Source organism: Lactuca serriola, chromosome 8, assembly GCF_051521515.1.
Source record: "Lactuca serriola cultivar US96UC23 chromosome 8, Lser_US96UC23_V15, whole genome shotgun sequence".
Classification (NCBI taxonomy): Eukaryota; Viridiplantae; Streptophyta; class Magnoliopsida; order Asterales; family Asteraceae; genus Lactuca; species Lactuca serriola.
The window spans coordinates 125,340,972-125,366,233 of NC_136415.1; the positions used below are offsets into that span (position 1 = coordinate 125,340,972).

At 36.6% G+C, this 25,262-nt stretch overlaps 4 protein-coding genes across 4 annotated transcripts; 1 reads left to right on the forward strand and 3 right to left on the reverse strand.

Moving 5' to 3' along the window:
- The first annotated feature begins 396 nt into the window (after positions 1-396).
- Positions 397-2,081, forward strand: ERD15 (dehydration-induced protein (ERD15)). Its single transcript, XM_079012421.1, has 3 exons — positions 397-533; positions 1,240-1,658; positions 1,755-2,081. The coding sequence occupies exons 2-3, from the start codon at positions 1,301-1,303 to the stop codon at positions 1,802-1,804; spliced, it is 408 nt and encodes a 135-aa protein (XP_078868547.1). The 5' UTR covers positions 397-533; positions 1,240-1,300; the 3' UTR covers positions 1,805-2,081.
- Positions 2,082-6,987: 4,906 nt separating this feature from the next.
- On the reverse strand, positions 6,988-7,506 carry LOC145067375 (L-type lectin-domain containing receptor kinase VIII.1-like). Its single transcript, XM_079014527.1, has 2 exons — positions 7,120-7,506; positions 6,988-7,017 (listed from the first exon to the last, which is right to left on the reverse strand). The coding sequence occupies exons 1-2, from the start codon at positions 7,504-7,506 to the stop codon at positions 6,988-6,990; spliced, it is 417 nt and encodes a 138-aa protein (XP_078870653.1).
- Positions 7,507-9,077: 1,571 nt separating this feature from the next.
- On the reverse strand, positions 9,078-9,563 carry LOC145067376 (uncharacterized). The gene has a single exon (XM_079014529.1). It carries the CDS (start codon positions 9,561-9,563, stop codon positions 9,078-9,080), a length of 486 nt encoding a protein of 161 aa, XP_078870655.1.
- Positions 9,564-11,314: 1,751 nt separating this feature from the next.
- On the reverse strand, positions 11,315-13,841 carry BPG2 (P-loop containing nucleoside triphosphate hydrolases superfamily protein). Its single transcript, XM_079013696.1, has 4 exons — positions 13,614-13,841; positions 12,240-13,540; positions 11,910-12,077; positions 11,315-11,831 (listed from the first exon to the last, which is right to left on the reverse strand). Exons 1-4 carry the CDS (start codon positions 13,732-13,734, stop codon positions 11,514-11,516), a joined length of 1,908 nt encoding a protein of 635 aa, XP_078869822.1. The 5' UTR covers positions 13,735-13,841; the 3' UTR covers positions 11,315-11,513.
- Positions 13,842-25,262: the final 11,421 nt, after the last annotated feature.

Here is a 25,262-nt window from a genome sequence, read left to right on the forward strand (position 1 = left end):
GGTTTTACTAATTTTTAATCAAAGAGAAGAGTAGTCATTTATAAAAAAATTAAAAATAATACATAAAGAGATAAGTTTCCAAAATATCCATCATTTTCAACAATAATCAGTCGGAACCATGTGCAGAACGCGGATTATGAGAGAGGCGACATCGAGCGCCTAACTGTGGACCCCACAAGCCAACTCACATCTCATCATTTAACAAATCTTAACCGTCAGATCAAACCAAGTCACGTCATCCCATCCGTCCCTTTCCTCATTATCATCAATCGAGTGGGTACCGCGCACCATGCCATCACTTCCATGAATTTAATTTAGATTTTAGAGACTCGACACACGGTAAATTATGAGACGCGTTTGCCTGTTTGATTGTTGAACCTTGACTATTGGTTAGGTTCGAACCTTAGGCTCGGATGTACCCGAACCTCCGGATGCATTTGCTATAAATACCACCACGCTTCGATCAGACTGCTACGAAATTCTCTGGATCGTAGAGTTTTACTTTCAGATATTTTTGCTCCAAATCTTAAAAGGTATAATCGCTGTTACTTTGACTCGCTCGAATTTGAATCTTTCATCATATATTTGAGTCTATTCAAATTAAAACTAATTTCGAAATTGTTCCAAGGTTCCATAGTATGTGTTTATGTTTGGAACTGATTGAGTTGGAGAATCAACGGACTTTGATCTTCGATCATCATCGTGGCCTTAATTCTATATGCTCGACTTTTAAGTAGAATCATGGATTATGACCTAAAATTTTGATCAGAGAATGTGAGATCTACTTTGACTTCACAGTTTTTGCCACGAAAATGATTTTAAAGTTGATTTAGACTATTTGGTTGACGGTTGACCAATTGACTTGGAAAATTATCGGATTTTGATCTTCGTTCATAAAGTTTATTCAAATGTCTTCTGTTTCGTTCATAAAGTTTATTCAAATGTCTTCTGTTTCATATCAAGCATGACTTATCTTTGTAATGATCGATTGATCAATTCCTGAGATTATTTATTTACTTTTTTTTTTGTCTCGAAACCCATCATTAAATGATTTGGACTATTTGGTTGACTGATTGACATGGAAAATCGTCGGATTTTGGTCTTCGATTGTTGAAATTTGTACTTGTAATGATGTTACGTTAAGTGATTTGTTACAACTTTACTGTGTATGAAATCTAATTTCGTTTCGGTTGACTGATTGACCCGGTTTATTCAACTTATGCGTTTTTCATTTACCAGGTAACTTCCTATATATTCGTGAAATCGTTGTGGGTGAAAAAAACTTCATTGGAAAGTAGAAATGGCATTGGTTTCACAACGACGATCTACACTTAACCCAGATGCGCCATTGTTCGTCCCTGCTGCTGTTCGTCAGGTGGAGGATTTCTCCCCAGAGTGGTGGCAACTGGTGACGACTTCAACTTGGTTTCATGACTACTGGCTCAGCCAACAGCAGGGTGAAGATGGTTTCTTTGGAAACACATACACACCAGATGCTTACGATAGCAGTGACATTGCTGATATGCTTCCTGATTCCATTGACACCGATGAAGACATATTATCCATGGAAGCACAGTACGAACAGTTCCTCCTTTCTTCTGAAATGGAAACAGCCAACACATTTTCCCCAAATGCTTACAAGCAAATGCCCATGAATAGTAAGTATGGATGCACACACTTAGACAATTATCATGCAGATAATGTCACTACTTTTGGTTCTAACTGAGTAACTTCTGGCCTGTGTTTATAATTAGGTTTGGAAGCAGAAGCCAAGTATCCAAGAAAAGGCAGTGAAGTCGCTTAGGCCAACAATCACAGTGAATGTAATTAGTTTTCCAGGTTTCTCTGGCCTTGCTTAATTAATTAGCTTTTTCAGTTCTCCATGTATACATATATAATTCACAAAAACTGTAGTAGGTAGTTGTTGTCTTGTATGTTTATTGTAAGTTTCTGTATAGAGCAAGGTTTTAATTCTCTTTGTATCTCTACCACCTAGCCTTGTTCATACTCATATATGCTGTTTCAACTAGCCAGGGAAACTATATGGAGAAGAAGTAATTCAAGAAAATCTGTTTTCTCCCTTTTTTTTTGTCATGTAAGTGGTTTGGTTTCAGTTGGTTTAATTTCTATGCATACAAAGATAGGTAACCTAAGTCATAAGTTTTTCTTCAAATTAGTAAAATTATAAAAATTAACTAAAGTGGAAATTTGTCAACACTTGTCCAAGGTGTATTCGAGATTCATAAAACCTCCTGAATCGGTTTATTTGAAAATGTTAACCTACAATTCTAACTATATGATTAATGGATAAAAAAAATCGGGAGAATTTGATATATGCTATTTTGAAATATTAAAATATCATATTTGTCCAATTTAATATTTTAATATCATATTTATCATTTATAAACCTTTAAAATATCATATTTGCCTACATCTTTTTTTACAATGTTTTTAATAGTTTATAATCATTTTTATATCTTAAAGCTATTATAATAATTAAAAATTTTAACCATATTATCCTATGTCTACAATAATGGAACATCTACTTTTAAATTGTTGAAATGTTGCTCTCTTGACAAACAAAACGCTTCATATTCATCCCTCTTCATTTAATGTATGTATTGATTGTTTAGTTTTTGTCGTTGAATACTTTCATTTTGTACATAGAGGATATTTTTGATATTAACATTGATATTTTAATGTTTAAGAAAAGTATATATGATATTTTGATATTTAAGGACATATATGATATTTTGATGTTTAAGAAGAGTATATATGATATTTTAAAATTTTATGAAGGGTTACCGATAAAGACATTATAGCAATAACCAGTGGCGGTCCTAGAGTGGGGGCAATGGGGGCAGCTGCCCCCACGAAAAAAAAATTAAAAATTAAGTTTTTTTTTTAAATATTATATTTTAACCCTTCAAAATTATATGTTTTGACTCTTCAAAAATATTTGCCCCCATAAAACGTTATAAAAAAAAATATTTGTCCCCTCTTTAGAAAATTCTTCGATCCGCCCCTGGCAATAACTATTTACAATTTTGGAAATATATCAAATAGATGTGAAAAATTTATTCTTGAATGGTGAATTAGATGAATAAATTTAAATGAATGAAAAGGCTCCAAATCAATGAAATTGGAAGTTTGATAATACATTTTCATAAAATGAATTTAGAATAAATAAGCGTGATAAATGTGTTTATGCCAAGCAGGTGTACAAGAATGTCTATGTTATCATATGGACGACTGCTTATTATGAGAATTCGTTAGATATCATCAACTGAACCAAGAAAATGTTACAATCCTCTTTTAATATTAAGGATACATGAGTTATCATATGCTTATATATGAGCGACATGCTTATTATGAGAATTTTGTTAACTGTCATCAACCAAACCAAGAAAAGGTTACAATCAGATATGGATACGAAAGTAGCCGGTGTAATTGTTGGTGTAAAATTTAGTAGAACCTTTAAGGTTACACTCTTACATAATCCCATTATATATGAAAGGTCCTTAGCAAGTTTGGACAAATGACAAACTAGTTGTTACCCCATTTGATCATTCTTGTTATCTTAAGAAAAAATTAGGTGATAATGTAGCTCAGCTAGAGTATATATAAAGAATTGCACAATGCCATATTTGGCATATAGTTTGAGCACATTGAGTCGATAGTCTCATAGTTTTGAGAAAGATCATTGGTATGCTTTATGTAACATCCAAAGTTTTGAAGGCCAAGAAAGGAAAGAAAACCCTAAGTTTAGGGGTCGACTCGGCGAGTCCAAAGGGGGGACTCGGCGAGTTCGAGCGGGATCCGGGCCGAGGAGTAAGTGACCGACTCGGCGAGTAGGCCAAGGTGACTCGGCGAGTTTGGTCTGTGCGTGGAAAACCCTAAATTCGGGACTTGGAGCCTATATAAACGTCTTAATCTTCTTCCTAGGGTTCCCTTACTGCCTCTTCAGCCCTGGATACCAAACCCTAGCCGTCATAACCTTTGATTGAGCCATTTGTTGCCTTGGAAGGTGCATTAAAGCTTGGAGAAGGAAGAAGGAACTTGGAGGAGCAAGAAGGGACTATAGATCTGGAGTTTGTGGAGCCTTTCTGAGATATTGAAGGTAATAAGTCGTCCCTCTCTCCTTTAGGTCTTCCATGGTTGTGAGATTTGGGGCTTTTAAGCCATGGTTTGACACCCATTCGAGTTAGAAGCCGGATCTGGAGTTGCTACTTCAGATCCAAGTGTGTTATGGACTAGAGAAGCATAAAGTATCAGCCCTTGAGTCAATGTTGAAGCCCCTTGGCCTTAAACCCTAATTTATGGTGTATTTTGCTTAGATCTCCTTCTCTACACGTAAAGTTTGCAACTTTACGTGAGGAATAGGCTTGGGAAGGGTAGATCTACAGATTTGAGTCCCTGTATGACTCAAAAGTCCTCTGCATGTATGAAGGACCGGATGGACTCGGCGAGTCCTTTGAGTGGACTCGACGAGTAGCTTGAAGATGAGGAGGAACTCAATGAGTGGGATGAACAGCTCGTCGAGTCGGATGAAGTTGGGCATGAACTCGGCGAGTTGGAAGAACAACTCGGCGAGTTGGATGAAGATTGTCTTGGACTCGGCGAGTCTGTTCTTGGACTCGGTGAGTCAGTTCGCGAAACCCCAAACCCTTCGAGTTGAGACTCGAATCAATGAGTCGAATGGAGACTCGGTGAGTTGGACAGGTTAGGACTCGGTAATCGGTAGACTCGGCGAGTCATGGACTGACTCGGCGAGTAGAGTCGCGAGTGGAAGGACTATGGACTTATGAACTCGGCGAGTCAGTAGGGTGACTCGACGAGTAGGGTTGACCTGGAAGGTTGACTTTGACCAGGACTTTGACTTTGACCGGAGTTGACTTAGTTGACTTTCGGGAGATAGTTAGACTAAGGGTTGCATTGATATTGGTAGCTCTGGGAGCTAGTGGAGCAGGAGTTCAGAGAGTTGTCGGTCAGCAGCCAGAGGATTATCAGCAGAGTTTAGCAGTGCGAGGTGAGTCTCCTCACTGTTTGTATGGGTCTAAGGTACCAATGCCAGCCCATTTAGAATCTGCATGAAAGACCAGGGGGCGGCTCCTGGCACACAGTATGTTATTATGTATGATAGGAAGACCCGGGGGTTAGCCCTAGGCAATATGCATGAAAGACCAGGGGGTGGCTCCTGGCACACAGTATGTTATTAAGGATGACAGGAAGACCCGGGGGTTAGCCCTAGGCAATATATATGAAAGACCAGGAGGTGGCTCCTGGCGCATTGTATGCTATTATATATGAAATACCAGGAGGTGGCTTTTGGCACACTGTATGCTGTTTAGCTAAGTAGAGTAGTATGTACGGTTGTCTTTGTGATACTTGCATAAAAGACCAGGGGGTGGCCCTTGGCACATGTCTGTAAGACCAGGGGGTGGCCCTTGGCACTTGTCTGTAAGACCCAGGGAGCGGCCCAGGCTTGACCAGGAAGACCACGCGCGGCCCGTGGCATAATGGCAAGACTATGTTTGGCACATAGCACCTTATTTGATTATGGATAAGTCGGTTATGTATAGCTTTTGGCTATGAATGGTTTGTATGGTATGTGGTATCTGGGGAACTCACTAAGCTTCGTGCTTACGGCTTTCAGTTTTGGTTTCAGGTACTTCCGGTAGCGGATGATGGAGCTCGGGATGATCGCATGGCACACACCATAGATTAGTCAGCCTGGGAATGTTTTACTCTGATAATGAACATGTGTTTTGAAAACTAATACTCCGTTTATGTTTTGAAATGATGATTTTACTTTAAGTGATACTTTATTAAAAGAAATTTTTAGTCTTGAATTTTGGGACGTTACACTTTAGTTAGGGTTCTTAAACACTTGAAATATACAATGAACTATGGGTTGCATTGCCATTACACAAAATACCCTCACGTGATAGAAGGATATTGTTATGCAAACTAGATTTCAAACACTTCTGAAAGTAAGCCTATTAGTGGCTATTTATTCATACTTAATGGAGCTGTTGTTTCTTGGAAATCATTTACGCAAGCTATGAATACCCATTCTACTATGGAAGCAAAATTTGTAGTTATAAACAAAGTTGTTGAAGAAATTTAGTAGCTTAAAAGCTTATTATAAGGTATTCATATATGGCATAAGCTTGTCACTCCCGTTTGGATTCACATGGATTCACAGTGATTGTGTGACTACTCTAGCAAGAGTACAAATCACAATGACAAGTCTAGAGATATCAAAGGTAAACATAAAACAACAAGAGACTTACTAAAAATGGAACTATTTATATATAGTCGGAAGAAAATATAGTTTATCTTTTCACAAAATCCCTCAATAAAGAGCAAGTTATCTTCACAACATAGAAAAATGAGCTTTAAAGTCAACACAACAATCACTATGCGGTGGAAACAATGCAACGTTGGCAATCCATGGTCTAGGTTCATTAGGCAAATTAGTTAGGGAAGAATCGAAGCAACACAAACACACATGTATGCTTACTCATAGGATATTTAATAGTGTGTTTTATGTTGATGATTCAGGAATGAATTTTTATTCTTAATAATGTAAGTAATTTCTATAGTGGAATACTACAAAATATTCTTTATTGACATTATCTATGTGAGGTCACATTTTTTAGAGTTGATATAGCTAAGTTCTCTAACACAATGGTAAGAATGGACTTATATTTAGATATGATGTGTGGTAGTTTTTGTCTGGCCTTAATATAAAAAGTGGTTAGTTCGAGACTTTAGTGTGCTGCCCACAAATTAGATCCAGTTAGTATTCACTATGAAATATTCAAGTTTATACATCTTTTCAAATAGACAAAACTACAAATTTGATCCTTGTGGTTTGCAAAAACCTTTGGGTAGGGTCCAAAAAGTTTCCGACTTGCACCGAATGTCCAAAATCAAGGTTTTTCATTGTTTTTGGTCCAAAAAAAACTTGAAAAGTCGAATTTACCATTTTCCATTTCTTTTTTCTATTTTCTTTATTTATTTTGGTATTTAAATAATTAAAAAAAATAAAAAATAAAATTTTACCTCTCTCTCTCTCTCTCTCTCTCTCCTAGTTAATAAATATTTGGATGCCAAATATCCCATGGTTCCGGCGGCCACTGTGGCGTCTTGAGACTTATCGTGCTCTATTCTTCGAGCTAACCAAAAATCTCCTAATCTTGCGTTGAACCCTTTGTCTAACATTATGTTACTAGTCTTTACATCTCTATGAATCACTTGATTTTCACATTCTTGATGTAAATAAGCTAAAGCAGAGGCTACACCCATTAAAATTTTGCTCCAGTGAACCCACGGGAGAGTCATTCTTGACTCAAAAAGTGCTTTATCAAGTGACCCATTTGGCATCAAGTCATAAACTAGCAAAATTTCACCTTTTTCGTGACACCAACCTTGTAATCTCACAAGATTCTGGTGTCGGAGAGTTCCGATGATTGATAGCTTTGATAGAAACTCAGCCATTCCTTGACCACCTGTATGGTTGCACCTCTTCACGGTGACAGTCTCGTCCGATTACTCGTGTAGCGTCGAAGCCTTTCGTGGCTAATTTAAGCACTTTGTATGAGAATTCTTTGGGGGCTTTTATGAATTCAGAAGCAAAAGGTTGTGGTTTTTTGTATTTTTGACTTTCTTGGAGTAGACCCATATTAGTAAGAGTGTACACACGGCTAAAACAAATGCACCGGTAGTCACCACCCCCACCACCGCCCCTGCACCTTCTTTGCACCTTTTCTCGGTTCATCGAACCTCCACAACCCCCGCTAAAGAATAGTGTTGAGATGCACCGTTGGGGTTTCTCTATTACTCCACTTTCACAGATCATTATGTTGGGGTTTATCTTTGACTGGAACCCTAAGATTCTTTTGACAAACGATTTGTTGTTGGTTTTTGGATTTTGACTTATGTAAGATGATAAAGTAGTGTGTTGTTGAAGGGGAAGGGGGTTTCATTTTGTGTTTATGGGACGAGTGGTGGGATTCGATTAACAAGATGATGATCAAAGGGATGGGTATGTCATGGATTTGTGGAAGATGAATAAGAATAAACCTGGGTTAGGTTAGGTTAGGAGAGGGAGAGAGAGAGAGAGAGAGAGAGAGAGAGAGAGAGAGAGAGAGAGAGAGAGAGAGAGAGAGAGAGAGAGAGAGAGAGAGAGAGAGAGAGAGAGAGAGAGGTAAGATTTTATTTTTTATTTTTTTTAATTATTTAAATATCAAAATAAATAAAGAAAATAGAAAAAAATGGAAAAGGGTAAAATCGACTTTTCAATTTTTTTGGACCAAAAAAAATGAAAAACCTTGATTTTGGACCTTCGGTGCAAGCCGGAAACTTTTTGGACCATATCCAAAAGTTTTTACAAACCACAATGACCAAATTTGCAGTTTTGTCTTTCAAATACATGTCATATTTTGCATTCCTGGTTTATATATCAAAATTCTCTTAATTTTTTTCTTGTTCAAATTTGGGGTATTATTTTGTTTGAATAGAAAATATGGGTTATTGCGGTAACTTTGTCCTACATAGGAAGGAAATAGAACTTTTAGTGGCTAATAAGCTCGTCAATAAACTATATAAAAATTGATTAAGTAAGAGACAAAAGCATTTAAGCTGAGACGGTGGTGTTAGGTTAGCCGATTAGGCATGGGTTAATACACATTTAATGGACAATGATAGAACCTCGAGCCTTAGGCTCTTCTTAAATCTGAAATTAATTTAGTTAATTATTGAAACATATGTTAATTAGATTCGTAGATGTGGTGTCACACTTGTCACGGTCTATGTAGGAGTCACATCACACTTGCCATATTTTAGCCAAAATTTGTCATTTGTTAAACATGGGTTGCCATACTTATCATGCTACTTTTTTTTTAATATACAAAATAAATATTTCAAACATAGCCTTTTTTAAAAAACTGAAAATTCAATAAACTTAAAATAAAAACGTAGAAATTCAAAAATACAACAAACACACCCAAAAACAAATTAGAATTTAAAATAAAAATCATAGAAACTAAAATTACCAAACCTAGATAGACCTAAAGGACATCTTCATCGGAAAATTGACCTTCCAAATCGTCGACTGGTTCCGCGTTAAGATCGATGTGGTCGACATTCCAAATATGTTTCGTCAAATCCCTACGAAGAACATGATGCATCTCAACATCATAAACTATTTCCCTCCTCGACATGTATTCCGCGCTTCCAACCTCAAAAGCTTGTATCAGTGGAACGATCTCGTTTTCGTTATACTCACATATTGCATTTCTTTCGTCTTCGAGAATCATATTATGCAATATGATACAAGTATACATCACCTCACTCATTTTCTTCGCCTCCATATAAGGCGCGGGATATTTAAGAGCATGCCAACGTTTTTTCAAAGCTCTAAATGCTCGTTCAACATCCTTTCTCGTCTTCTCTTGAACTCTCTTAAACTTCAATCTTTTGTGATCATTTGGACAAGACACTGACTTCACAAAACAAGCACGCTCCAAATAGATCTTATCCACAAGATAATACATGTTCCTATACGATGTTCCAGCTACTCGGAAGGACGAGTCGGGTGCAGTCCCGTTATACATGTCTTCAAGTAGCGGAGACACGTTAAGAACATTAATGTCATTGAGGGAGCCGGTTGGGCCAAAGAATGCATGTCATATCCATATATCATGTGAGGCCACCGCTTCAAGTATAACGGTTGGATAAGCATGATCGTCTCGGGTGTATTGCCCTTTATGGGCATTCGGATAACATCCCCATGCCCGGTGGAGGCAATCTAGGCTTCCCAGCATTCCAGGAAAGTCGTGCACATTTGAGTGATGAACATACAATTGTTGGATGTCACTACAAATAGGTTTGCGTAGATATCGTGGACCATATAATCTCATGACTTACTTGCAAAATTTGTGAAGGTTGGTTCGTGCAATACGTCCGGACATCCTAATGTTTTCCTCTAGTGCATCGAGGCAAGTGGCATACACTAATTGATGAAGTGCATCGGTGCATTTTTGTATAGGAGTAAAACCAACTGTATATCTAGCATCTCGACGTTATTGAAAAAATGGACACGTTGCCGTGACGTCGTTGACGATACACAAAAACAGAGATTGATGCATACGGAACCGGTGACGAAAATAATATCCTTTAAACGTGGCGTCATCCACAAAGTAATCTTGCATGAGTTGTTCATTAGCCGCCTCACGAAATCTTTGTATGTATCTTCTCTTCCTCCGGCGTGCATTCTCTGCATTATCTTGTTGTAGTTGATCGATCATTTTTTCCGCCTTCGCCTCCTGAATGACCTTTTATGGTTGTTTCAAGCAAGGCATCAAACATGCACGATGAAGATGACGAAGACGACATTTTGAAAGAACGTATATGATTTGTAAATTGATTTTTGATGAGTTAAAATGGTTAAGGGTTGTAGTATTTATAGGAGGTCTTTTTAAAAAAAAATGGAAGTAGCCGTTGTCGGCCACCCCATTGGTCCACTCAACATAGTCAAACTCGGTATTTACTCACCGAGATACCAAACCGAGCTCGGCAAGCCGAGGGGTCGGCTCGTGTGTGCCGAACTCGTTGAGCTCCTCGCCAAGTCCAGACCGTCCAGCCTTAGGATTTTAACTAATTGGCATTTAATTTTGGTTTTGACAGGTATAGTTAGTTTGACAATTTATAACTATTATATTGAAAGCCAATGTAAACCCGATCAATTGATAGACTTGGGGGTTGTAATTTGACAACTAATAACTATCGTATTGAAGCCTATATAAAATCGACCAATTGATAGATTTGAAGATTGAGAAATTAAATATTCTCCTACTTTTCTTCCTAATTATCTTCTTACCCATTTAAAAATATGACAAGTGTCCTAAAATATCATTAATTTTATCTAAACATGACACTTATCACCATTTTATGTGGGTAGAAAGATAAGTAGGAATCATGAGAGCACAGACCATTGACAAATTTAAGATTCACTTGAATTCAATTGTTATACTTGTATCCTCAAGAAAGATTCCCCACACAATTTCTATTAAGATTTCCCAGACAATTTCTATCCTAACACACTACTACGCCAGGCCTAAATCTATATATTTTCTTGTTTGTAGCTCTCAAGACTCAAATACGTTTACTCATATATACATTCAATTCTGTAAATATATTTCGCTGTTTGTTTCTGTTTTTTTTTCATTAATTGTGCACATTCCATCTAACAAGAATATCATCAACCGAGTCTACGAGAACAAATGAGATGTACAACAGCTATGAATTATCAAAAAAAAAGCTGTTCAGCACTAAGATATCGAACAATCAATTTCATTAGTAACATACGCTAAATCTGCTCCTATATGGATAGAGACAACTCACATACTTGTCCAGAAAATTGCAAGGCAACAATGAACACTTTCAATGTTAACCTAAAGAACAAGCATTTACATAAGCATTAAGCACAAAACAAAGATGAAAGATCACAGTAGCACATCTTCATTTTGAGGCTCCGCTTTATTTTGGTTGGCAACAGCCTCCGAGATAGCCTTTGGCAGCAAAAAACCAGGCCTTTCAAGAAACCGTGCACGATCAAGTACCAAAGGATCACGAGTCGTTATCTCAATCCCATCAAAAGTCCACAAACTCAAACTTGCTTCCCCTTTCAACCCCAATGACAACCAACCAAGCCCTGCAGCTGCTAAATCAACACTGTTCACATCCCAACTTGTCCCCAACACCTTCACTTCCCTCGCTTCCCACTTCCCTAATTCACACACACGATCTGCACCTATAGGCGGCTGCAAAATAACAAAAATCAGGAACCTAAAATGTATTTTACTCAAAAATCTAAATATGCAATCCTATTCATGTTTTACCTGCAATCTAACACCAGCATGCTTGTTCCAAGTCTCGTCGGCATTTTCAATCTTACCAAGATGTAGCGAAACATTTGGCGACGCCCAAACCGTCACATAAATCGTCTGCACCGATGCATGATTTAGGTCTAGTCTCATCAAACCACCAACATGTATTGCCTGACCTTGCTGCAAAAAAAAAAAAAAAAATCTTTCGTCAGAAACCATCACATTCTATGCACCGGTTGGACCAGATCCAACTAGTGCATAGACATTCGTCCGATCTGATTCTAGGGTTATATAGAACCAGATCGGACGACGACAAGTGCATAAGACAATATGCGTACTTGCCTTAATTCTATATGTTCGTGGACGTAATTCCTTTCGTATCTCAACCATTTTTTGCTCCTCTCGATTCAATCTCATGGACATCAAATACGGATGCAAGAGACCCGGTGTGTCGTACATTTTCGCTTTTGCTGATAATATCCCTCCGATCCTTAAAATCCCAAGCGTGGTCCCGGGAACTGCGGCTTCGGTAAGTTTTGAAACTTTTACGCCTCCTTTCTTAGCAAGTGCATTGATCAAAGTCGATTTACCCGCATTTTGAGCTCCAATCACCCATACATGTCCCCGAGGTCCAGCCAAATCCTTAACAAAAGTTAATAAATTTCTAACACCTAAATCTTTTCTTGAACTAACCAAATAAACCCCGTTTAACCTCGGTGCACCTTGAGCCTTGGCACGGTGTCGAACCCAACGGTCCAATCTAGTTGGAGAAATTTGAGATGGTAAAAGATCGACCTTTGTTGCTACAAGCACCAGTTTCGGTAACTTTTTACTACTCTTGAAACCTTCTTGACCTTGTAATGAGTCAAACAAAGATTTAGCAGCTCGTTTTGGGAACGAGCCATCGAAATCTACACAGTCCACTACCATGATTACAACTGTGGAATCGGCGTTTCCGGTGGGTTTCATCAATCGGGTGGAAATCAATTTGTCGAAATCGAAATCCGGAATCAGATTCTCCACGTTTTGATTCTTGACCTGTCCGTAGTTCCTTAAGGAATGGCATCTTGCACAAACTGTTACCTCTTCTTTTTCCACCTGAGCTTCACGAGCTATCTTTTTTCTTTCCGATTTTGACACCCGTTTCTTCTTCCCCTTTTCGAGTACTTCCTCTGTGATGTTCCCGTATCCCACTCCCGGAGCTGTAAACCCATCAAGCTCTTTACTCAAATCGTCCTCATCATCTTCGAAATCAGGTTCCCAATCGGAATCCCAATCGAGTTCATCTTCAATTTCCAATTCATCATCTAAATCGTCGTCATTTTCACTCTCTAATTCACCTTCCCCTTCATCACCTTCATCACTGTCGTCTGATTCACCTTCAATGTCATCGAGCACATCTGTAACTTCGGCCTTCTTTTTCTGATAATACCCAGGTAAAGTTGGGTCGTTATCTTGCATAAAAACTCCACAGCCAGGACAAACAATCCCTAAACTATCGTCATCGTCTCTTCCCTCGCTTAAAAGGGGCGGTGGTTTTTTATGTTTTTTTCTCGAATTGGTTGTATGTGTTGTTGATAGATTGCCGTTTACTGATAAGGCAACGTATGAATCTTTGTTCTTGATGCTTTTGCTATGTAGACCTATAAGGGGAATTGAAGAAATGAACAAGGAAGGAATTGGGAATGGAAAAGGGTAAAGAGTAATGGAGTTTACCTGTAGACAAGAGAAAACGAATTGATGGGTTCACTTCAGAACTGAAATGATTGTGTAGCTTCAGGATTAGGGTTGGAGTTCTTGACGAAAGCAGAGGTGAAGAAGATAACATAATTGACATTCTCCTTTTCTTACCCTACAGTGACGACGGGGGGTTTTGCTGAACCCTGTCCTAGTAGTAGAAGAACCAATTGCAACAGAAAATTAACAAGTGATGAAACCAAATATGGAAATATGGAATGAGGGGTTATCGGTTTTAACTTTTTATTAAAAACTAGAACACAAAATAGTTGGTTATACCCAAAGGACAAATTTATGTTCATTAATGCCTAACATTTGAGCAAATTTTATCACTTATGGCTTTTTATCAGGTTAACACCAGGTAACCAGGTAGCCGGTCATCTATTCACTTGATCCTTCTTAACAAAAACTTGGTGGCTGCTCACCACCACCAACGCCAGGCATCATCACCACCACCACCACATTCATGCTTGTCTCTGACAACATCCCCTCCCATCTCTCACGGTGTCTTCAACACCCTCTACCACTTCACCATTACAATCACCCAAAAATCACAACTTTATTCTTTTGTGTAACCCTAGCTACATGCCTTCACGACCTCCGATGGTCATCATCTCCAACACCCTATCTGCCTTCACCACCAACCCCCCAGATGAAACCCTAGCATCCTCCATCAGATGAACCCATATCCGCCTCCAACAGACGAAATCCTAGTTGCCTCCATCGGAAGAACTCTGATTCGTGTTCGTGTTTCTTTCTCCCTCACGCAGGTATGTAACAACAATAGATTTCAATCGCACCCTTATCCCTTTCTCTTTCTGATTTGAATCGCACCATACCCTCTTCGATTTAACTAGAAGGGGCTATGGCGATGACTGGAAGTCTTTGTGTCCATGAACAGGGTAGGGAGAAGACAATGGTAGCTGAAATGTCGATTATTGAAGGTTTGTGGAGGTTGGTGAAAAGTGGTTGTAATGGAGGTTAATGGTGTTGTTAAGGTGTTTGTGTGGTGGCTTATGGTATTGGGTTATCGATTTTAGGCATGTGTATATGGTAATGGATAAGCAACGGCCGGAGAAGACGATGAAAAAAAGAAGGGGTTTAGGGTTTGCTTTGATCCAAAGTCTCGTTTCCAAAATATTGTTTGATTTCTGAATTGTGTTTGAATTCTTCTTGTTTTAGTTCTGAATTGTGTTTGAGTTCTAAATTGTCTTTAGTTCTGAAAATCATTTCCTTGATTGAGTTGTTTTGAAATCTTCTTTGAGTTCTAAATTCTTACTTGAATGTGTGTATGTTTGTGTTTCAGTATGTGTGTTTGAGTGGAGAAGATGATGGTGGTGCGATGATGGGTTTCTGTGATGGAGGGATAAGGGTGGCGTTGGGTGGTGGTGGATGATGGATGGTAGTGGTGGTGATGGTGGATGATGGACAATAGTGGTGATGGTGGTTTGTGTGTGGTTGATGGTGGTGTTGGTGGCAAAAGGCGATGGTGGTGGAAAAGTGTGGTGATGGAGGTGATAAGTAAATATAAGAGTTTCTATGACAAAGGTGACTGACCCAAGAAGGTAAAATTTGGCTAAAGGGCAAAAGTGAACCAATTTTTCGGTAGTAGAGACATCTGTGGCAAAAAAAAACGACTTTGAGCATAACCGTTATTTTATTTTTTATTTTTTTTGTAAAATTAGGAGCTTTTATGACAAAAACCCTAACTAGAATAATGAAACATATTTTTATATCATCTAGTCTTTTTAGAATAATTTTGTTAAATCACTTGCTTTTTCTATCTTTTGTCGGACAAAAAAAAAACACACAAAACCAATCGATTTTTACATCCGTTCCCGAGTCAACTTAACAAGAGAAAAGAAAAAAAAATATGTGGAAATGAGAAAAAAGTAAAAGAAACTGATATTCTTGAGTTTCATTAAACAAAGGAAGTGTAGGAAAATGGAAGAATCACTTTCACTTCTAACTTTCCTTCCGATTTGGAAGATTTGGAAAAAAAAGAATAAAATGATTAATTTTAATTATACTTCTATTTTTTTCTCTCCTTATTTTCTTTTCTCTTTTTTTCTTTTCTTTTCTTTTCCTTTTTTTCCTTACTTTTTTTCTTTTTTTTTTTTGCTCAGTCTAATAAAAAATAAAGACAAGTCAAACCATGATGACGTGAATATGGTAAATTATCGAAGAATATAAAGCTCAGTAGAACTAAAACACAATATAATAAATATTATAATTACCATATTGTTCCTCTTACAAAACAAATCACTAGGAAGTCTGTAAGCAACAACATCAAACCAAGTAACTAAATTTGATTGTGTCATTCACCAAAATATTTGTTGCTTGATTCATGAAGCTCTGGTCCAAATAATATTCATGTTTGATTGAGAAGAGTAGATACAAGAGGGAATAGACACGGGTACCTATGAATCGTCAGATGTTACAAAAGGTGAAGACATAATTAGCTTATAGATAGATACATGATAATTGATATCTAGTTATTCGCTAAAATGATCATGATTCCATAAATGTGATAAATAACCTCGGGTCATCATCTATCACAAATAATCATCAAAAGCACTTGTCTTAAACATGTGGATTCACAATGATAATATTTCTTACAAACCTCATTAAATTAGCACGACTTCACAAATATACTCAAATTCCTGAATTTTTGAATTTTTTTTTTTATAATAATAATGCATTTTTGCGAAGTTGAATAATCTCAAAATCAACTCAAACAAATATTTTTAAATAATATAAACAAACAAATGTTAAATTTAAAATGGTTAAAGTGTATGGTTTGTAAAGCTTACAGTGTGAGATCCTTTTTTCACAAATGGATATTGAAAATTATAAAGAATAAAGATATATTGTTTTTGTTTTTTAATATATGACCTATGTCTTAGATTCCAAGCGCATTAGGCCATAGGTCTTAGATTTTGAGCACATTAGGCCATAGGTCTTAGATTTCGAGCACATTAGGCCATCGAGTACACTTTTTACCAAGCTTCTGTAAGGATGGTGAAGCACCTTGGTTCATGCTAGAACACCACCCCAATGAGCCATAATCATGGTGTGGAGTGAGTTTGCTCCCTCCTTTTCCTCTTCTCTCTCTCTCTCTCTCTCTCTCTATATATATATATATATATATATATATATATATATATATATATATATATGTGTGTGTGTGTTTGTGTGTGTGTGTAGCTGTAACATTCGAGAATTTGGTTTGTTTCCTCTAACCCCCTTAATGCAAAATTCATCTCATTATAGTCCCTATCTAGTACACGGGGCGTACTATATGAGTACGCTTAGCTTATTATCCCGTTTCTGGATCGAGCATGAACCCACATACGATGGGCATACGTGGGAGTACGCAAGGCATGGGCAAACCCTAATTTGTAAGGTTTGCACCATATTTAAGCAACTTGTATCACCTTTGGATATTCTATTGATCAGCCACCATCACTCTCTACCCTAAAACAAAACCTTAAGTATCATTTTTGAGCTTTTAGCTTGAAAGTGAGTTTTGGTGGTGTTTTTGGTGAATTAGAAGAAGAATAACACTTGGAGGCTGCTTGGGAGTAGCTTGAGCTTGTAGTTCTAGAGTCATTTTCATATTAGCAGGTCATTTTAGGTAAAAAGTTCCCATCTTAATGATTACTTATGCTAGATCCAACTTAGGATGTTATTTATGCATTTTTGGGTCTTTTAAGCTAAAGTTGAGTTTATGGTCTACTCCAGAAGCCATGGGAGTTAGATCTTAACTCAAATGAGGCCCCCTGTCCATATAAATGCAGCATTTATGAGTTATTTTGGTCCATGCAAGTGTTAGGTTGTTTGTTATGGTTCTTTTTGAGTTTTGGGCCTTATTAAGTCATGCAGGGGTGTAAAGTTGCCAACTTTACGTGTTAAGTCACCTTTTAGAATCAGATCTGAGAGTTTGGCATGATAGCTTAACCAAATAAGTGCTTAATGACTTGGGTTGGTTGTCTGTGGAGTACACAGGGCATACCCAGCTTGTACACTGAGCGTACTGTCCCGGGATGGAGTATGCCAAGCGTAAGTCTGAGTACGCCCAGTGTACCCAGCTGTTTGACTTTTGGGTTGACTTCAACGGGTTTGGGCCATATTTTGGGATTTTAGGGTTTGGGCCTTGTTGGGCCATTGGACTTCTGAGTTTGGGACATAAAAAGACTATTTACTTTCTTGGGATTAGGTTTATGATGATTTTTGGGCCCAATTTGGCAATTAGGCCTTATTGGGCCTTGGGATGTCATTTAGGAATTTGGGCCTTTTGAGCAAATGGGTTGGGCCTTGGTTATGGGCTAAGTAAGAAAAATGGTAAAATGGTCTTTTACCCTGGATATTGGACAAGTAACTTAGATTCTTGATTATAGGTCGAGGTCCGATTATTAACTGGATATTATTTGATGATTTTAGCGCGGGGATTTTCCGGACCAGCAGAATGAGATTTTATCTGAGAGATTCTGCAGCTGGAGGTGAGTTTCCCAAACCCAGAACGGCGGAACGTTCTGGGGTGGAGGACGTCATGTACAGTATCATAACAATGCAAAGTAGTAAACAAGCAACAACATCATCCATTACATTAATAGTATAATTTCATACAAGTGTGTTTTGTAATAGTAGTAAGACACCAAAAATGAATAATCAAAAATAAAAGATGAGTCTTGAACGTGCCACGTCTTCTCAAAACCTGGTCATCGGTACCTGTCTACCGGTGACCTGAGAATACAAGTTATTTTGAAAGAGTTTATCAGCGTTAAAGTTGGTGAGTTCATAAGCATTTTGGTTTCAATGTTTGTATATGTTTGAAAACTCCTAGAAAATCATATATTTTCTACTAGTATAAAAAGCAGTCTTCTACCAAGACCCGACTGTTTTGTATGTTTGTTTCTCTGTAAAAGTGGATGCTTTTCCCAAATATGACTATCATTATCAAAATATATTTTTATATTACCCTTTATGTGAGAAGATCACAATTTGAATATAATGGGAAAATGTATGTGTACTGCAGTATTATTTGTATTAACTACTGAAGTAATAACTACCTTAAAACTAATGGTTTAATTTAGGCAAAATGTGATAAGATTGTTACCATACTAAACCGACTATAACACGACGATAAAAAGACGTCGGAAGAAATGACATTTGGCACCCGTAGATTTGCAAGTCCCACTATAGCGAACAGCAAGGTGTAGGATAGTCAATCCAGTATAAATCTATACACAAACTCACGCTCTCCTTCCATGAGATTCTGGTTACAAAACGTGACACAATGAAATGATCGTTGTGTCATGAAATAGTATCTCACATTATGTTATTTCTGAACCTTGTTATAGTAATAGTATTATATGTATAGTATTCTCTGTATAGTGTCATTTGTATAGTATTCTCTATCTAGTATTCTCTGTTATAGTATTCTATGTATAGTATTCTTTGTTATAGTATTCTTTGTCTAGTATTCTATGTTGTAGTATTCTCTGTCTAGTATTCTTTGTTATAGTATTTGTATATGATAGTAGTCTCCTAAACTATATCTATTATAGTTTACTAGTGATTTCTGTAATTGAATAGATGACTGAATGTATACCCTTGCTACCCAAAGGTACTGAACTAATTGATAGTACTTTTATACCTACATATGTATACATAATATATATCTAATATTTAGACGACCTTCGGACAAATAACCGATACCCGAAGTCCACATCCAAACAAGGAAAAGAAAATAAGGCGAATTAGCAGTCCTAATTCTTTTAAACATTATTTATATAACTATACATAAATAGACATGCTTTTGACAATATATAAGTTTAAAAGAGGTTTTGTAATACATTTAAAGAGTTTTTAACAATAAATAATAATGACTTGTTGTCAGTTTAAAAAACGATTTAAAAGTAGTTTGTTTGAAGTATATGAAATCCATTTGTTTGATAGTTATTAATCACGTGTGATTGATATAATAACTGTGATGTTTCAAATTGTATCCCCCCCCCCCCCCACAAAAGCATTTAAAATCATTTAAAAGGTAGATTAAGGGTTATGAACTCACATGTAGTGAGTGATGCAAATGAAAGATCGGTATAGGATACTAAGTGTCAAGTGAAGACTTGAGCACACACGAATCCTATTTAACATATAATGACACAAATATGCATATAATTAGTGTTTATAACAACTAATTATGCAAGTAGACACCCTAGGACATGGAAAACGCTTCAATTCAAGTGCTATAAGTACAAAGGGTTGCATCTAAGGGGTGTAGGGCCTCACATAGGAGTTTACGGCCCAATGGTAAAACCCTCATGGGTTTACGGCCCAATGAGTTTATGATCGTAAACTCATGGTATATTGTACCATTTTGTGTGTTAAGGTCCTATGGTCTTCATTGAAGTGTTCTAGACTTAGTTCCAAGGCTTAGGAAGGAGTAGTGGCACTATTGCACCACTAATTAGGGATTACGGCCAAAGGAGATTGCCTTGGCCATAAACACCTCATGTTCTTGGGTAATTGCTTGATTCAAAGGATTAATATAGTGGTTCTAACAAGATAGTAAGTATATAAGAGGATACTCACAATGTAGAAGCTAGAAGGAGTAATTTGCAGCCCAAAGAACAAGAGTGTTCTTGATGTTCTTGAGGATCTTGAAGATCTATACTCAAAAGATGAAATTCATGGATGAATTCAAAGGGTTATCAAGGATAAAGGTGTATTAACACATAGATGGAAGGAGTTACATTTTTTGAAGATTGGAAGCAAAAATCTTATGATCCTTGAGAGAGAATCCGATTTCTAGTCTTGGAAATTTGAAAAGTGATTGAAAATGACTAAGGACTATATATAGCATGGAGTTTACGACCACCATGAGTTTACGACCGTAAACTCATGGTCCCTGGCCGTAAACTCCTCATTTGAGAGTTTATGGCATGTTTGATAGGTTACAACTTTAATTGGCACTTCCTTTCACTCATTCGCTTGGTGTACTAAGCTCAAAATGCTCAAACAGACTATAAACAGTGCTAAAAGTTAGCATAAACAAGTATGACTTTGATTGAAGTGAATGGTTTGTACAAGATAGAAATTTTGGGTTGTCACACACGCGGGACCCGATGATTATATTATATGCTATTTTATCTTTGTGATTTTTATGCATGTGTTTATATGTTGTATGTATATTGATATGTGTGGAATGTACTAGCTTTAATCCTACGAACTTAAACACAAAGACAAACACACGAAAGGCAGTGTACCTATCGATTAACAGTTTAGTTCAGGTAAGTAAGGTATCGAACACATGGAACGGTAAACAATTAAAATAAATACTAGTATTACCTAAATAAAACAAGTAATAAAAATGGTGTTTTCTCTAGTTTTACTGTTGGATAAGGTGTCTAAGTCCATAACTTATTTGGTATATACTTGACCCGACCCGGCATGGTCCATTTGGGTTGCATCTCACCCGAACTATTTATGGATAATTTTATGAGAGTTATACACATATGTTTATTAATATATTATAAGTTATAATATATTAATATGAAGTTATGTTATTTAATTAGTATTAGTCTTAAATTAATTATGAATTAATTTAGAGATTAAAAGGAAGACTAATTAGATTATGGGCTATTGGTTTTATATGGTGTGGGCTAACACTCATTTGTTAATGGGCTAGGCTTATATGGAAGTCCATGGAGGGTCGTTAGCCGAACGGGTAGGACAATGACTTTAAATTCTCATTAAATGTATAATGATTATTATAAAGTAACTAAATATTTTTTTTTATTTAATTCCCAATCTTAGTTACTTTAGGAAAAATGTGAATTTGGTGCTAGCCCATGGAATTCACACTTTGTACCTTACCAAGTCGTTGGTGGAGCGTGTGTGGTTAACCGGCACACTAACTTGGACTAGTAAGGATCACGAAGGGTGACTTAATGTTTGTCATAGATCAATGGAGCATGTGTGGTTAACCGGCACATTGATTAGGTGATAATATTAAGGGTACCAAGTGAGTTGGTATGGTTATTCACACCTTGTTTTGTGATCCTCGGCATCCCAGTCACAAAATTTGAGAGGGCACACTCGAGATTGAAACATGCCATTGAAAAGTTCAATGAATCTCAAAAGATCTAGGAATTTCAAATCCAATTAAAACCTAATAAATTATTTCGTTTTTCATGGTGGAAATTGGTGAATCGTCATTCACCTACCTTCAAATATTTTATAGTTTGGATTACGGCATCCCTCTTCCAAATTGTAAAATATTGTGTTGGGTCTTAGCCTTAATATTTCATATTGGGTGTTATATTAAGGACTTTGAATCAACTAACTTGATTTTCTCCCATTATAGATGTCTGGTTCAGACAACTATGATCTTCCCAAATCTCTTGAAGATGGTGTCCCTCAACATCATGCTTCACTTCCTCCACCACCTCCAATTATTCTCCCTCACCTACAAGTTCTTGAAAAGTTTAAAGTCACTCAATCCCTATTGGAAAGCATAGTCTATGTGTGCTCACATCTTGGAGATAAAGTCACATATTGACAAGTCGTGAGAGTTGGTGTCAAAGTCCCGTGAAAGTTGGATGTTCAATCACTTTCTTAGTAACATAGTGAGTCTCTTTGAGACTACTATGAGACAGACTATGACATGACGCTTAATGATGTTATCTATTTGCTTGGTGTTGTGGAATCAGCAATGATTTGGAACACCAGTAAAGCAAATTTGATTAAAAGAACAACTTCCCAAGTCTACATGGACATTGACAATGGTAGCATTGGATATCTAGAAAAGCATTTCTCTTCCCAATGGAAAGGGATCAGCCATAGTCAACTCGGTTGACCAAATGGTAAAGAGAAAGGCTAAGTCTGAGATAGTCTCATGTGCCATTACCAAAGGGTCCATGTGTTTTGTTGTCAAAGGAAGGGGCATTGGTTGCGAAGCTGCCCTATTCACCTGAAAGGTCATAAGGTTGATCAAGTCAAGAGGTTTGACTCTACTTCGGGTAAAGTCTACTGTCTAACTCTATTAAGTTTCTATTTGGAGATTCTTATTACATAATGTGAATGGGTCACATGCTGATGTTTTTAAGAATCAAAGAAAAGATAGGAAGCTTAAAGTAAGTATATGTTGATTCTGATTGCGAAGGTGGGTTTCGATTGCATGGTTCGGTAATCAGAATTTTGAGCTGTTGCTTAAGAGTTATAATATATTGCTTATGAATAGATAACAACAAAGTTTTCATGTGGATTGTAAGGATAAGTTTTTCCGCAAAGTTTTAAAATAAAAGAAAAAAGGGTTTTAATTTTATTTATTTTAAAAATATCCTTACAATGGCATCTGTGGAAAATTGTTGCTTATATGTTTCCAGTAATAGCAATATTGGAAAGTGGATTTGATTCTTTCATTTGTGGTAGTGTCTGAATTTACCAAATGAAGAAAGTTTTTCATCACCCAAGTTTCAATTGGATAGAGACTTGGAATCATACAAGTTGTATTGTATGATGAATGAGAATTTTCATCTTTGAAAATTAAGACTAATTCTTTGATCACATGTATATGTGAGTCAGTTGAAGGACTAAGGAATTAGGTACACTGGATGTGTGCTGGTCAAGGTCCACCACAAAAGATTGATTTGTCATGATTTACTAAAGATTAGTAAATATGATTATACTTATGAGGTTAAGTATAATTCTGTAACATTGGAAAGGTTACAATGTATGACAGAACAAATGAGAAGAATCAAATTAGGCAGAAAGATAAAAGTTTCTCAAATCTGAAAGGATGGGAGAGTACTTTAGTATCATATTTCATGATCATCTTAATGATTATGAAACCATATCACAAATTCGTACTCTAAGGACGTCTTAGTGCATTGTTATGGCTAAGAAGAGAGGTCCTGAATTGTTGGATTGGTTAAAATCAAGAAGACGAGTCATACTTCGTTCCAAAACAATTCTTAGAGTCATACTCCAAGATTGTAACTTTGAGTGACATAAAGGAAGATTTAAAACACTTATCAAATGTAAGAGTAAAATGTTTTCTACTCTTGTACATTTGAGATTGGTAAGTTGTGATGTCTTGGATGAGACAAAGACCAACTAAGACCAATTGTGTGAAGTGTTAGTCTTGATAAGAATCCGCATTGTCCCTTGAATATTTGTTTTGTCAAGGAATGGTTCTTGACTGGGGAAACTTATATGTCAAGGGGACAGTGGGAGCCTTAAAGATCCTGAAAGAGTTTCAAGATTTAATCAAGAGTAAAACCTATAATTTATCACTAGCACACGACTTAAGGTTTGCAACCTATCGTGTTGACATAATTCTTATTTTTTTACCTACTTCAAATAAGTTGAATTTGCATGTGAGTTATCAGAGTTCAACTTGGAAGCATTGGTGGGCCTTGTGCTACCAAGGTGACAAGAAACTAAGATTGAACAAGTTTAATCCATGTAAGGCTGAATTTGTCACTAACCTTATCTTGTGATTATGGTTTTGACAAATTCACATGGATAGGAACTCATACACTATAAAATCTAAGTGTCATAAGGTTTCTCTCCGATTCATGAAAATGATGGTGAGGAAATGCTTTCACTAAGTAGATTTTACGTAGATATCAATTGTGTTATTTGCATTTTCAAAAGTCTTTAGTGGAGCGTGTGTGGTTAACCGGCACACTAACATGGACTTGTGAGAAATGGCAAATGCCCAAGCAATTGAGACTATGATTACGGCATCTCTTTTCATAGTTCTTGAAATTGCTTAGACACACATGTGAGCTATCTAAGAAAGGGTGTATGAATCTAAATTTCAGAAGTCCAGCAGATTTCTGGAAATATGTCAGAGCTAGTGGGAGCATAAGTGTTATGCTGATAATCATCATGTTAGTGGGAGCATGATTATTACGTTTAGTGTTGCAAGTTAGCAATGTTAATTATAGAAAACAAAGTTTTAATTCGTGAAGTTGTAAGGGTTGAAAAGTTGTTTTGCTATAATTAAGGGAGAAGAAATTATACTTCATTTTCAATTCTAAAGCTTAGATTGAGATTTTAATCATCTTTAGTCAAGAATATATATATATATATATATATATATATATATATATATATATATATATATATATATATGAATTTTATGTTGGAATGGTTCAACTTGAAGAAATTCTATATATATTGCGTTTTTCAAAATTCGATTATGATTACGGCATCCCTCTTCATAGTTAAATTTTGAAAACATGGCAAATAAAAAATATTGTAGCAAAAGACTTGTGTAGGATCATGTCTTTATGTCAAACATCATGAATCGTGTCCCATATGCTTCGGATATAGGATCGATTGCATGTGCTATAATATTCATCTTTTCTAAATTTTCCAAATGCTTAAGGCATTGAGAAGGGAAAAGTCTAGAACTGGATATGACTAAAGTGATTAAGCAATTGTCGAGGACAATGAGGTTTGCCAAAGATTGATTGCTCAGGGAAAGTTGGAAGTATGATGTAAGTTGTCGGAAAGGACCATATTGACATATTCTGAAAAGCAGTAACTCTTGTTCGGAAGTGATAGTCAAAATGGGACTATGGAAATGTCTCCATAGGTGGAAGTTAT

What these genes read in the sequence shown, in the direction of transcription:
- ERD15 (XM_079012421.1), top strand. Translation starts at nt 1,301, where the DNA reads ATGGCATTGGTTTCACAACGACGATCTACACTTAACCCAGATGCGCCA. An exon ending in CAAGCAAATGCCCATGAATA is followed by an intron (nt 1,659 to 1,754) that starts GTAAGTATGGAT and finishes GTTTATAATTAG; the next exon opens with GTTTGGAAGCAGAAGCCAAG.
- LOC145067375 (XM_079014527.1), bottom strand. Translation starts at nt 7,506, where the DNA reads ATGGCTGAGTTTCTATCAAAGCTATCAATCATCGGAACTCTCCGACAC. An exon ending in CCGGAACCATGGGATATTTG is followed by an intron (nt 7,018 to 7,119) that starts GCATCCAAATAT and finishes AAATAAATAAAG; the next exon opens with AAAATAGAAAAAAGAAATGG.
- LOC145067376 (XM_079014529.1), bottom strand. Translation starts at nt 9,563, where the DNA reads ATGTATTATCTTGTGGATAAGATCTATTTGGAGCGTGCTTGTTTTGTG.
- BPG2 (XM_079013696.1), bottom strand. Translation starts at nt 13,734, where the DNA reads ATGTCAATTATGTTATCTTCTTCACCTCTGCTTTCGTCAAGAACTCCA. An exon ending in CACGAACATATAGAATTAAG is followed by an intron (nt 12,078 to 12,239) that starts GCAAGTACGCAT and finishes TTTTTTTTGCAG; the next exon opens with CAAGGTCAGGCAATACATGT. An exon ending in ATGCTGGTGTTAGATTGCAG is followed by an intron (nt 11,832 to 11,909) that starts GTAAAACATGAA and finishes GTTATTTTGCAG; the next exon opens with CCGCCTATAGGTGCAGATCG.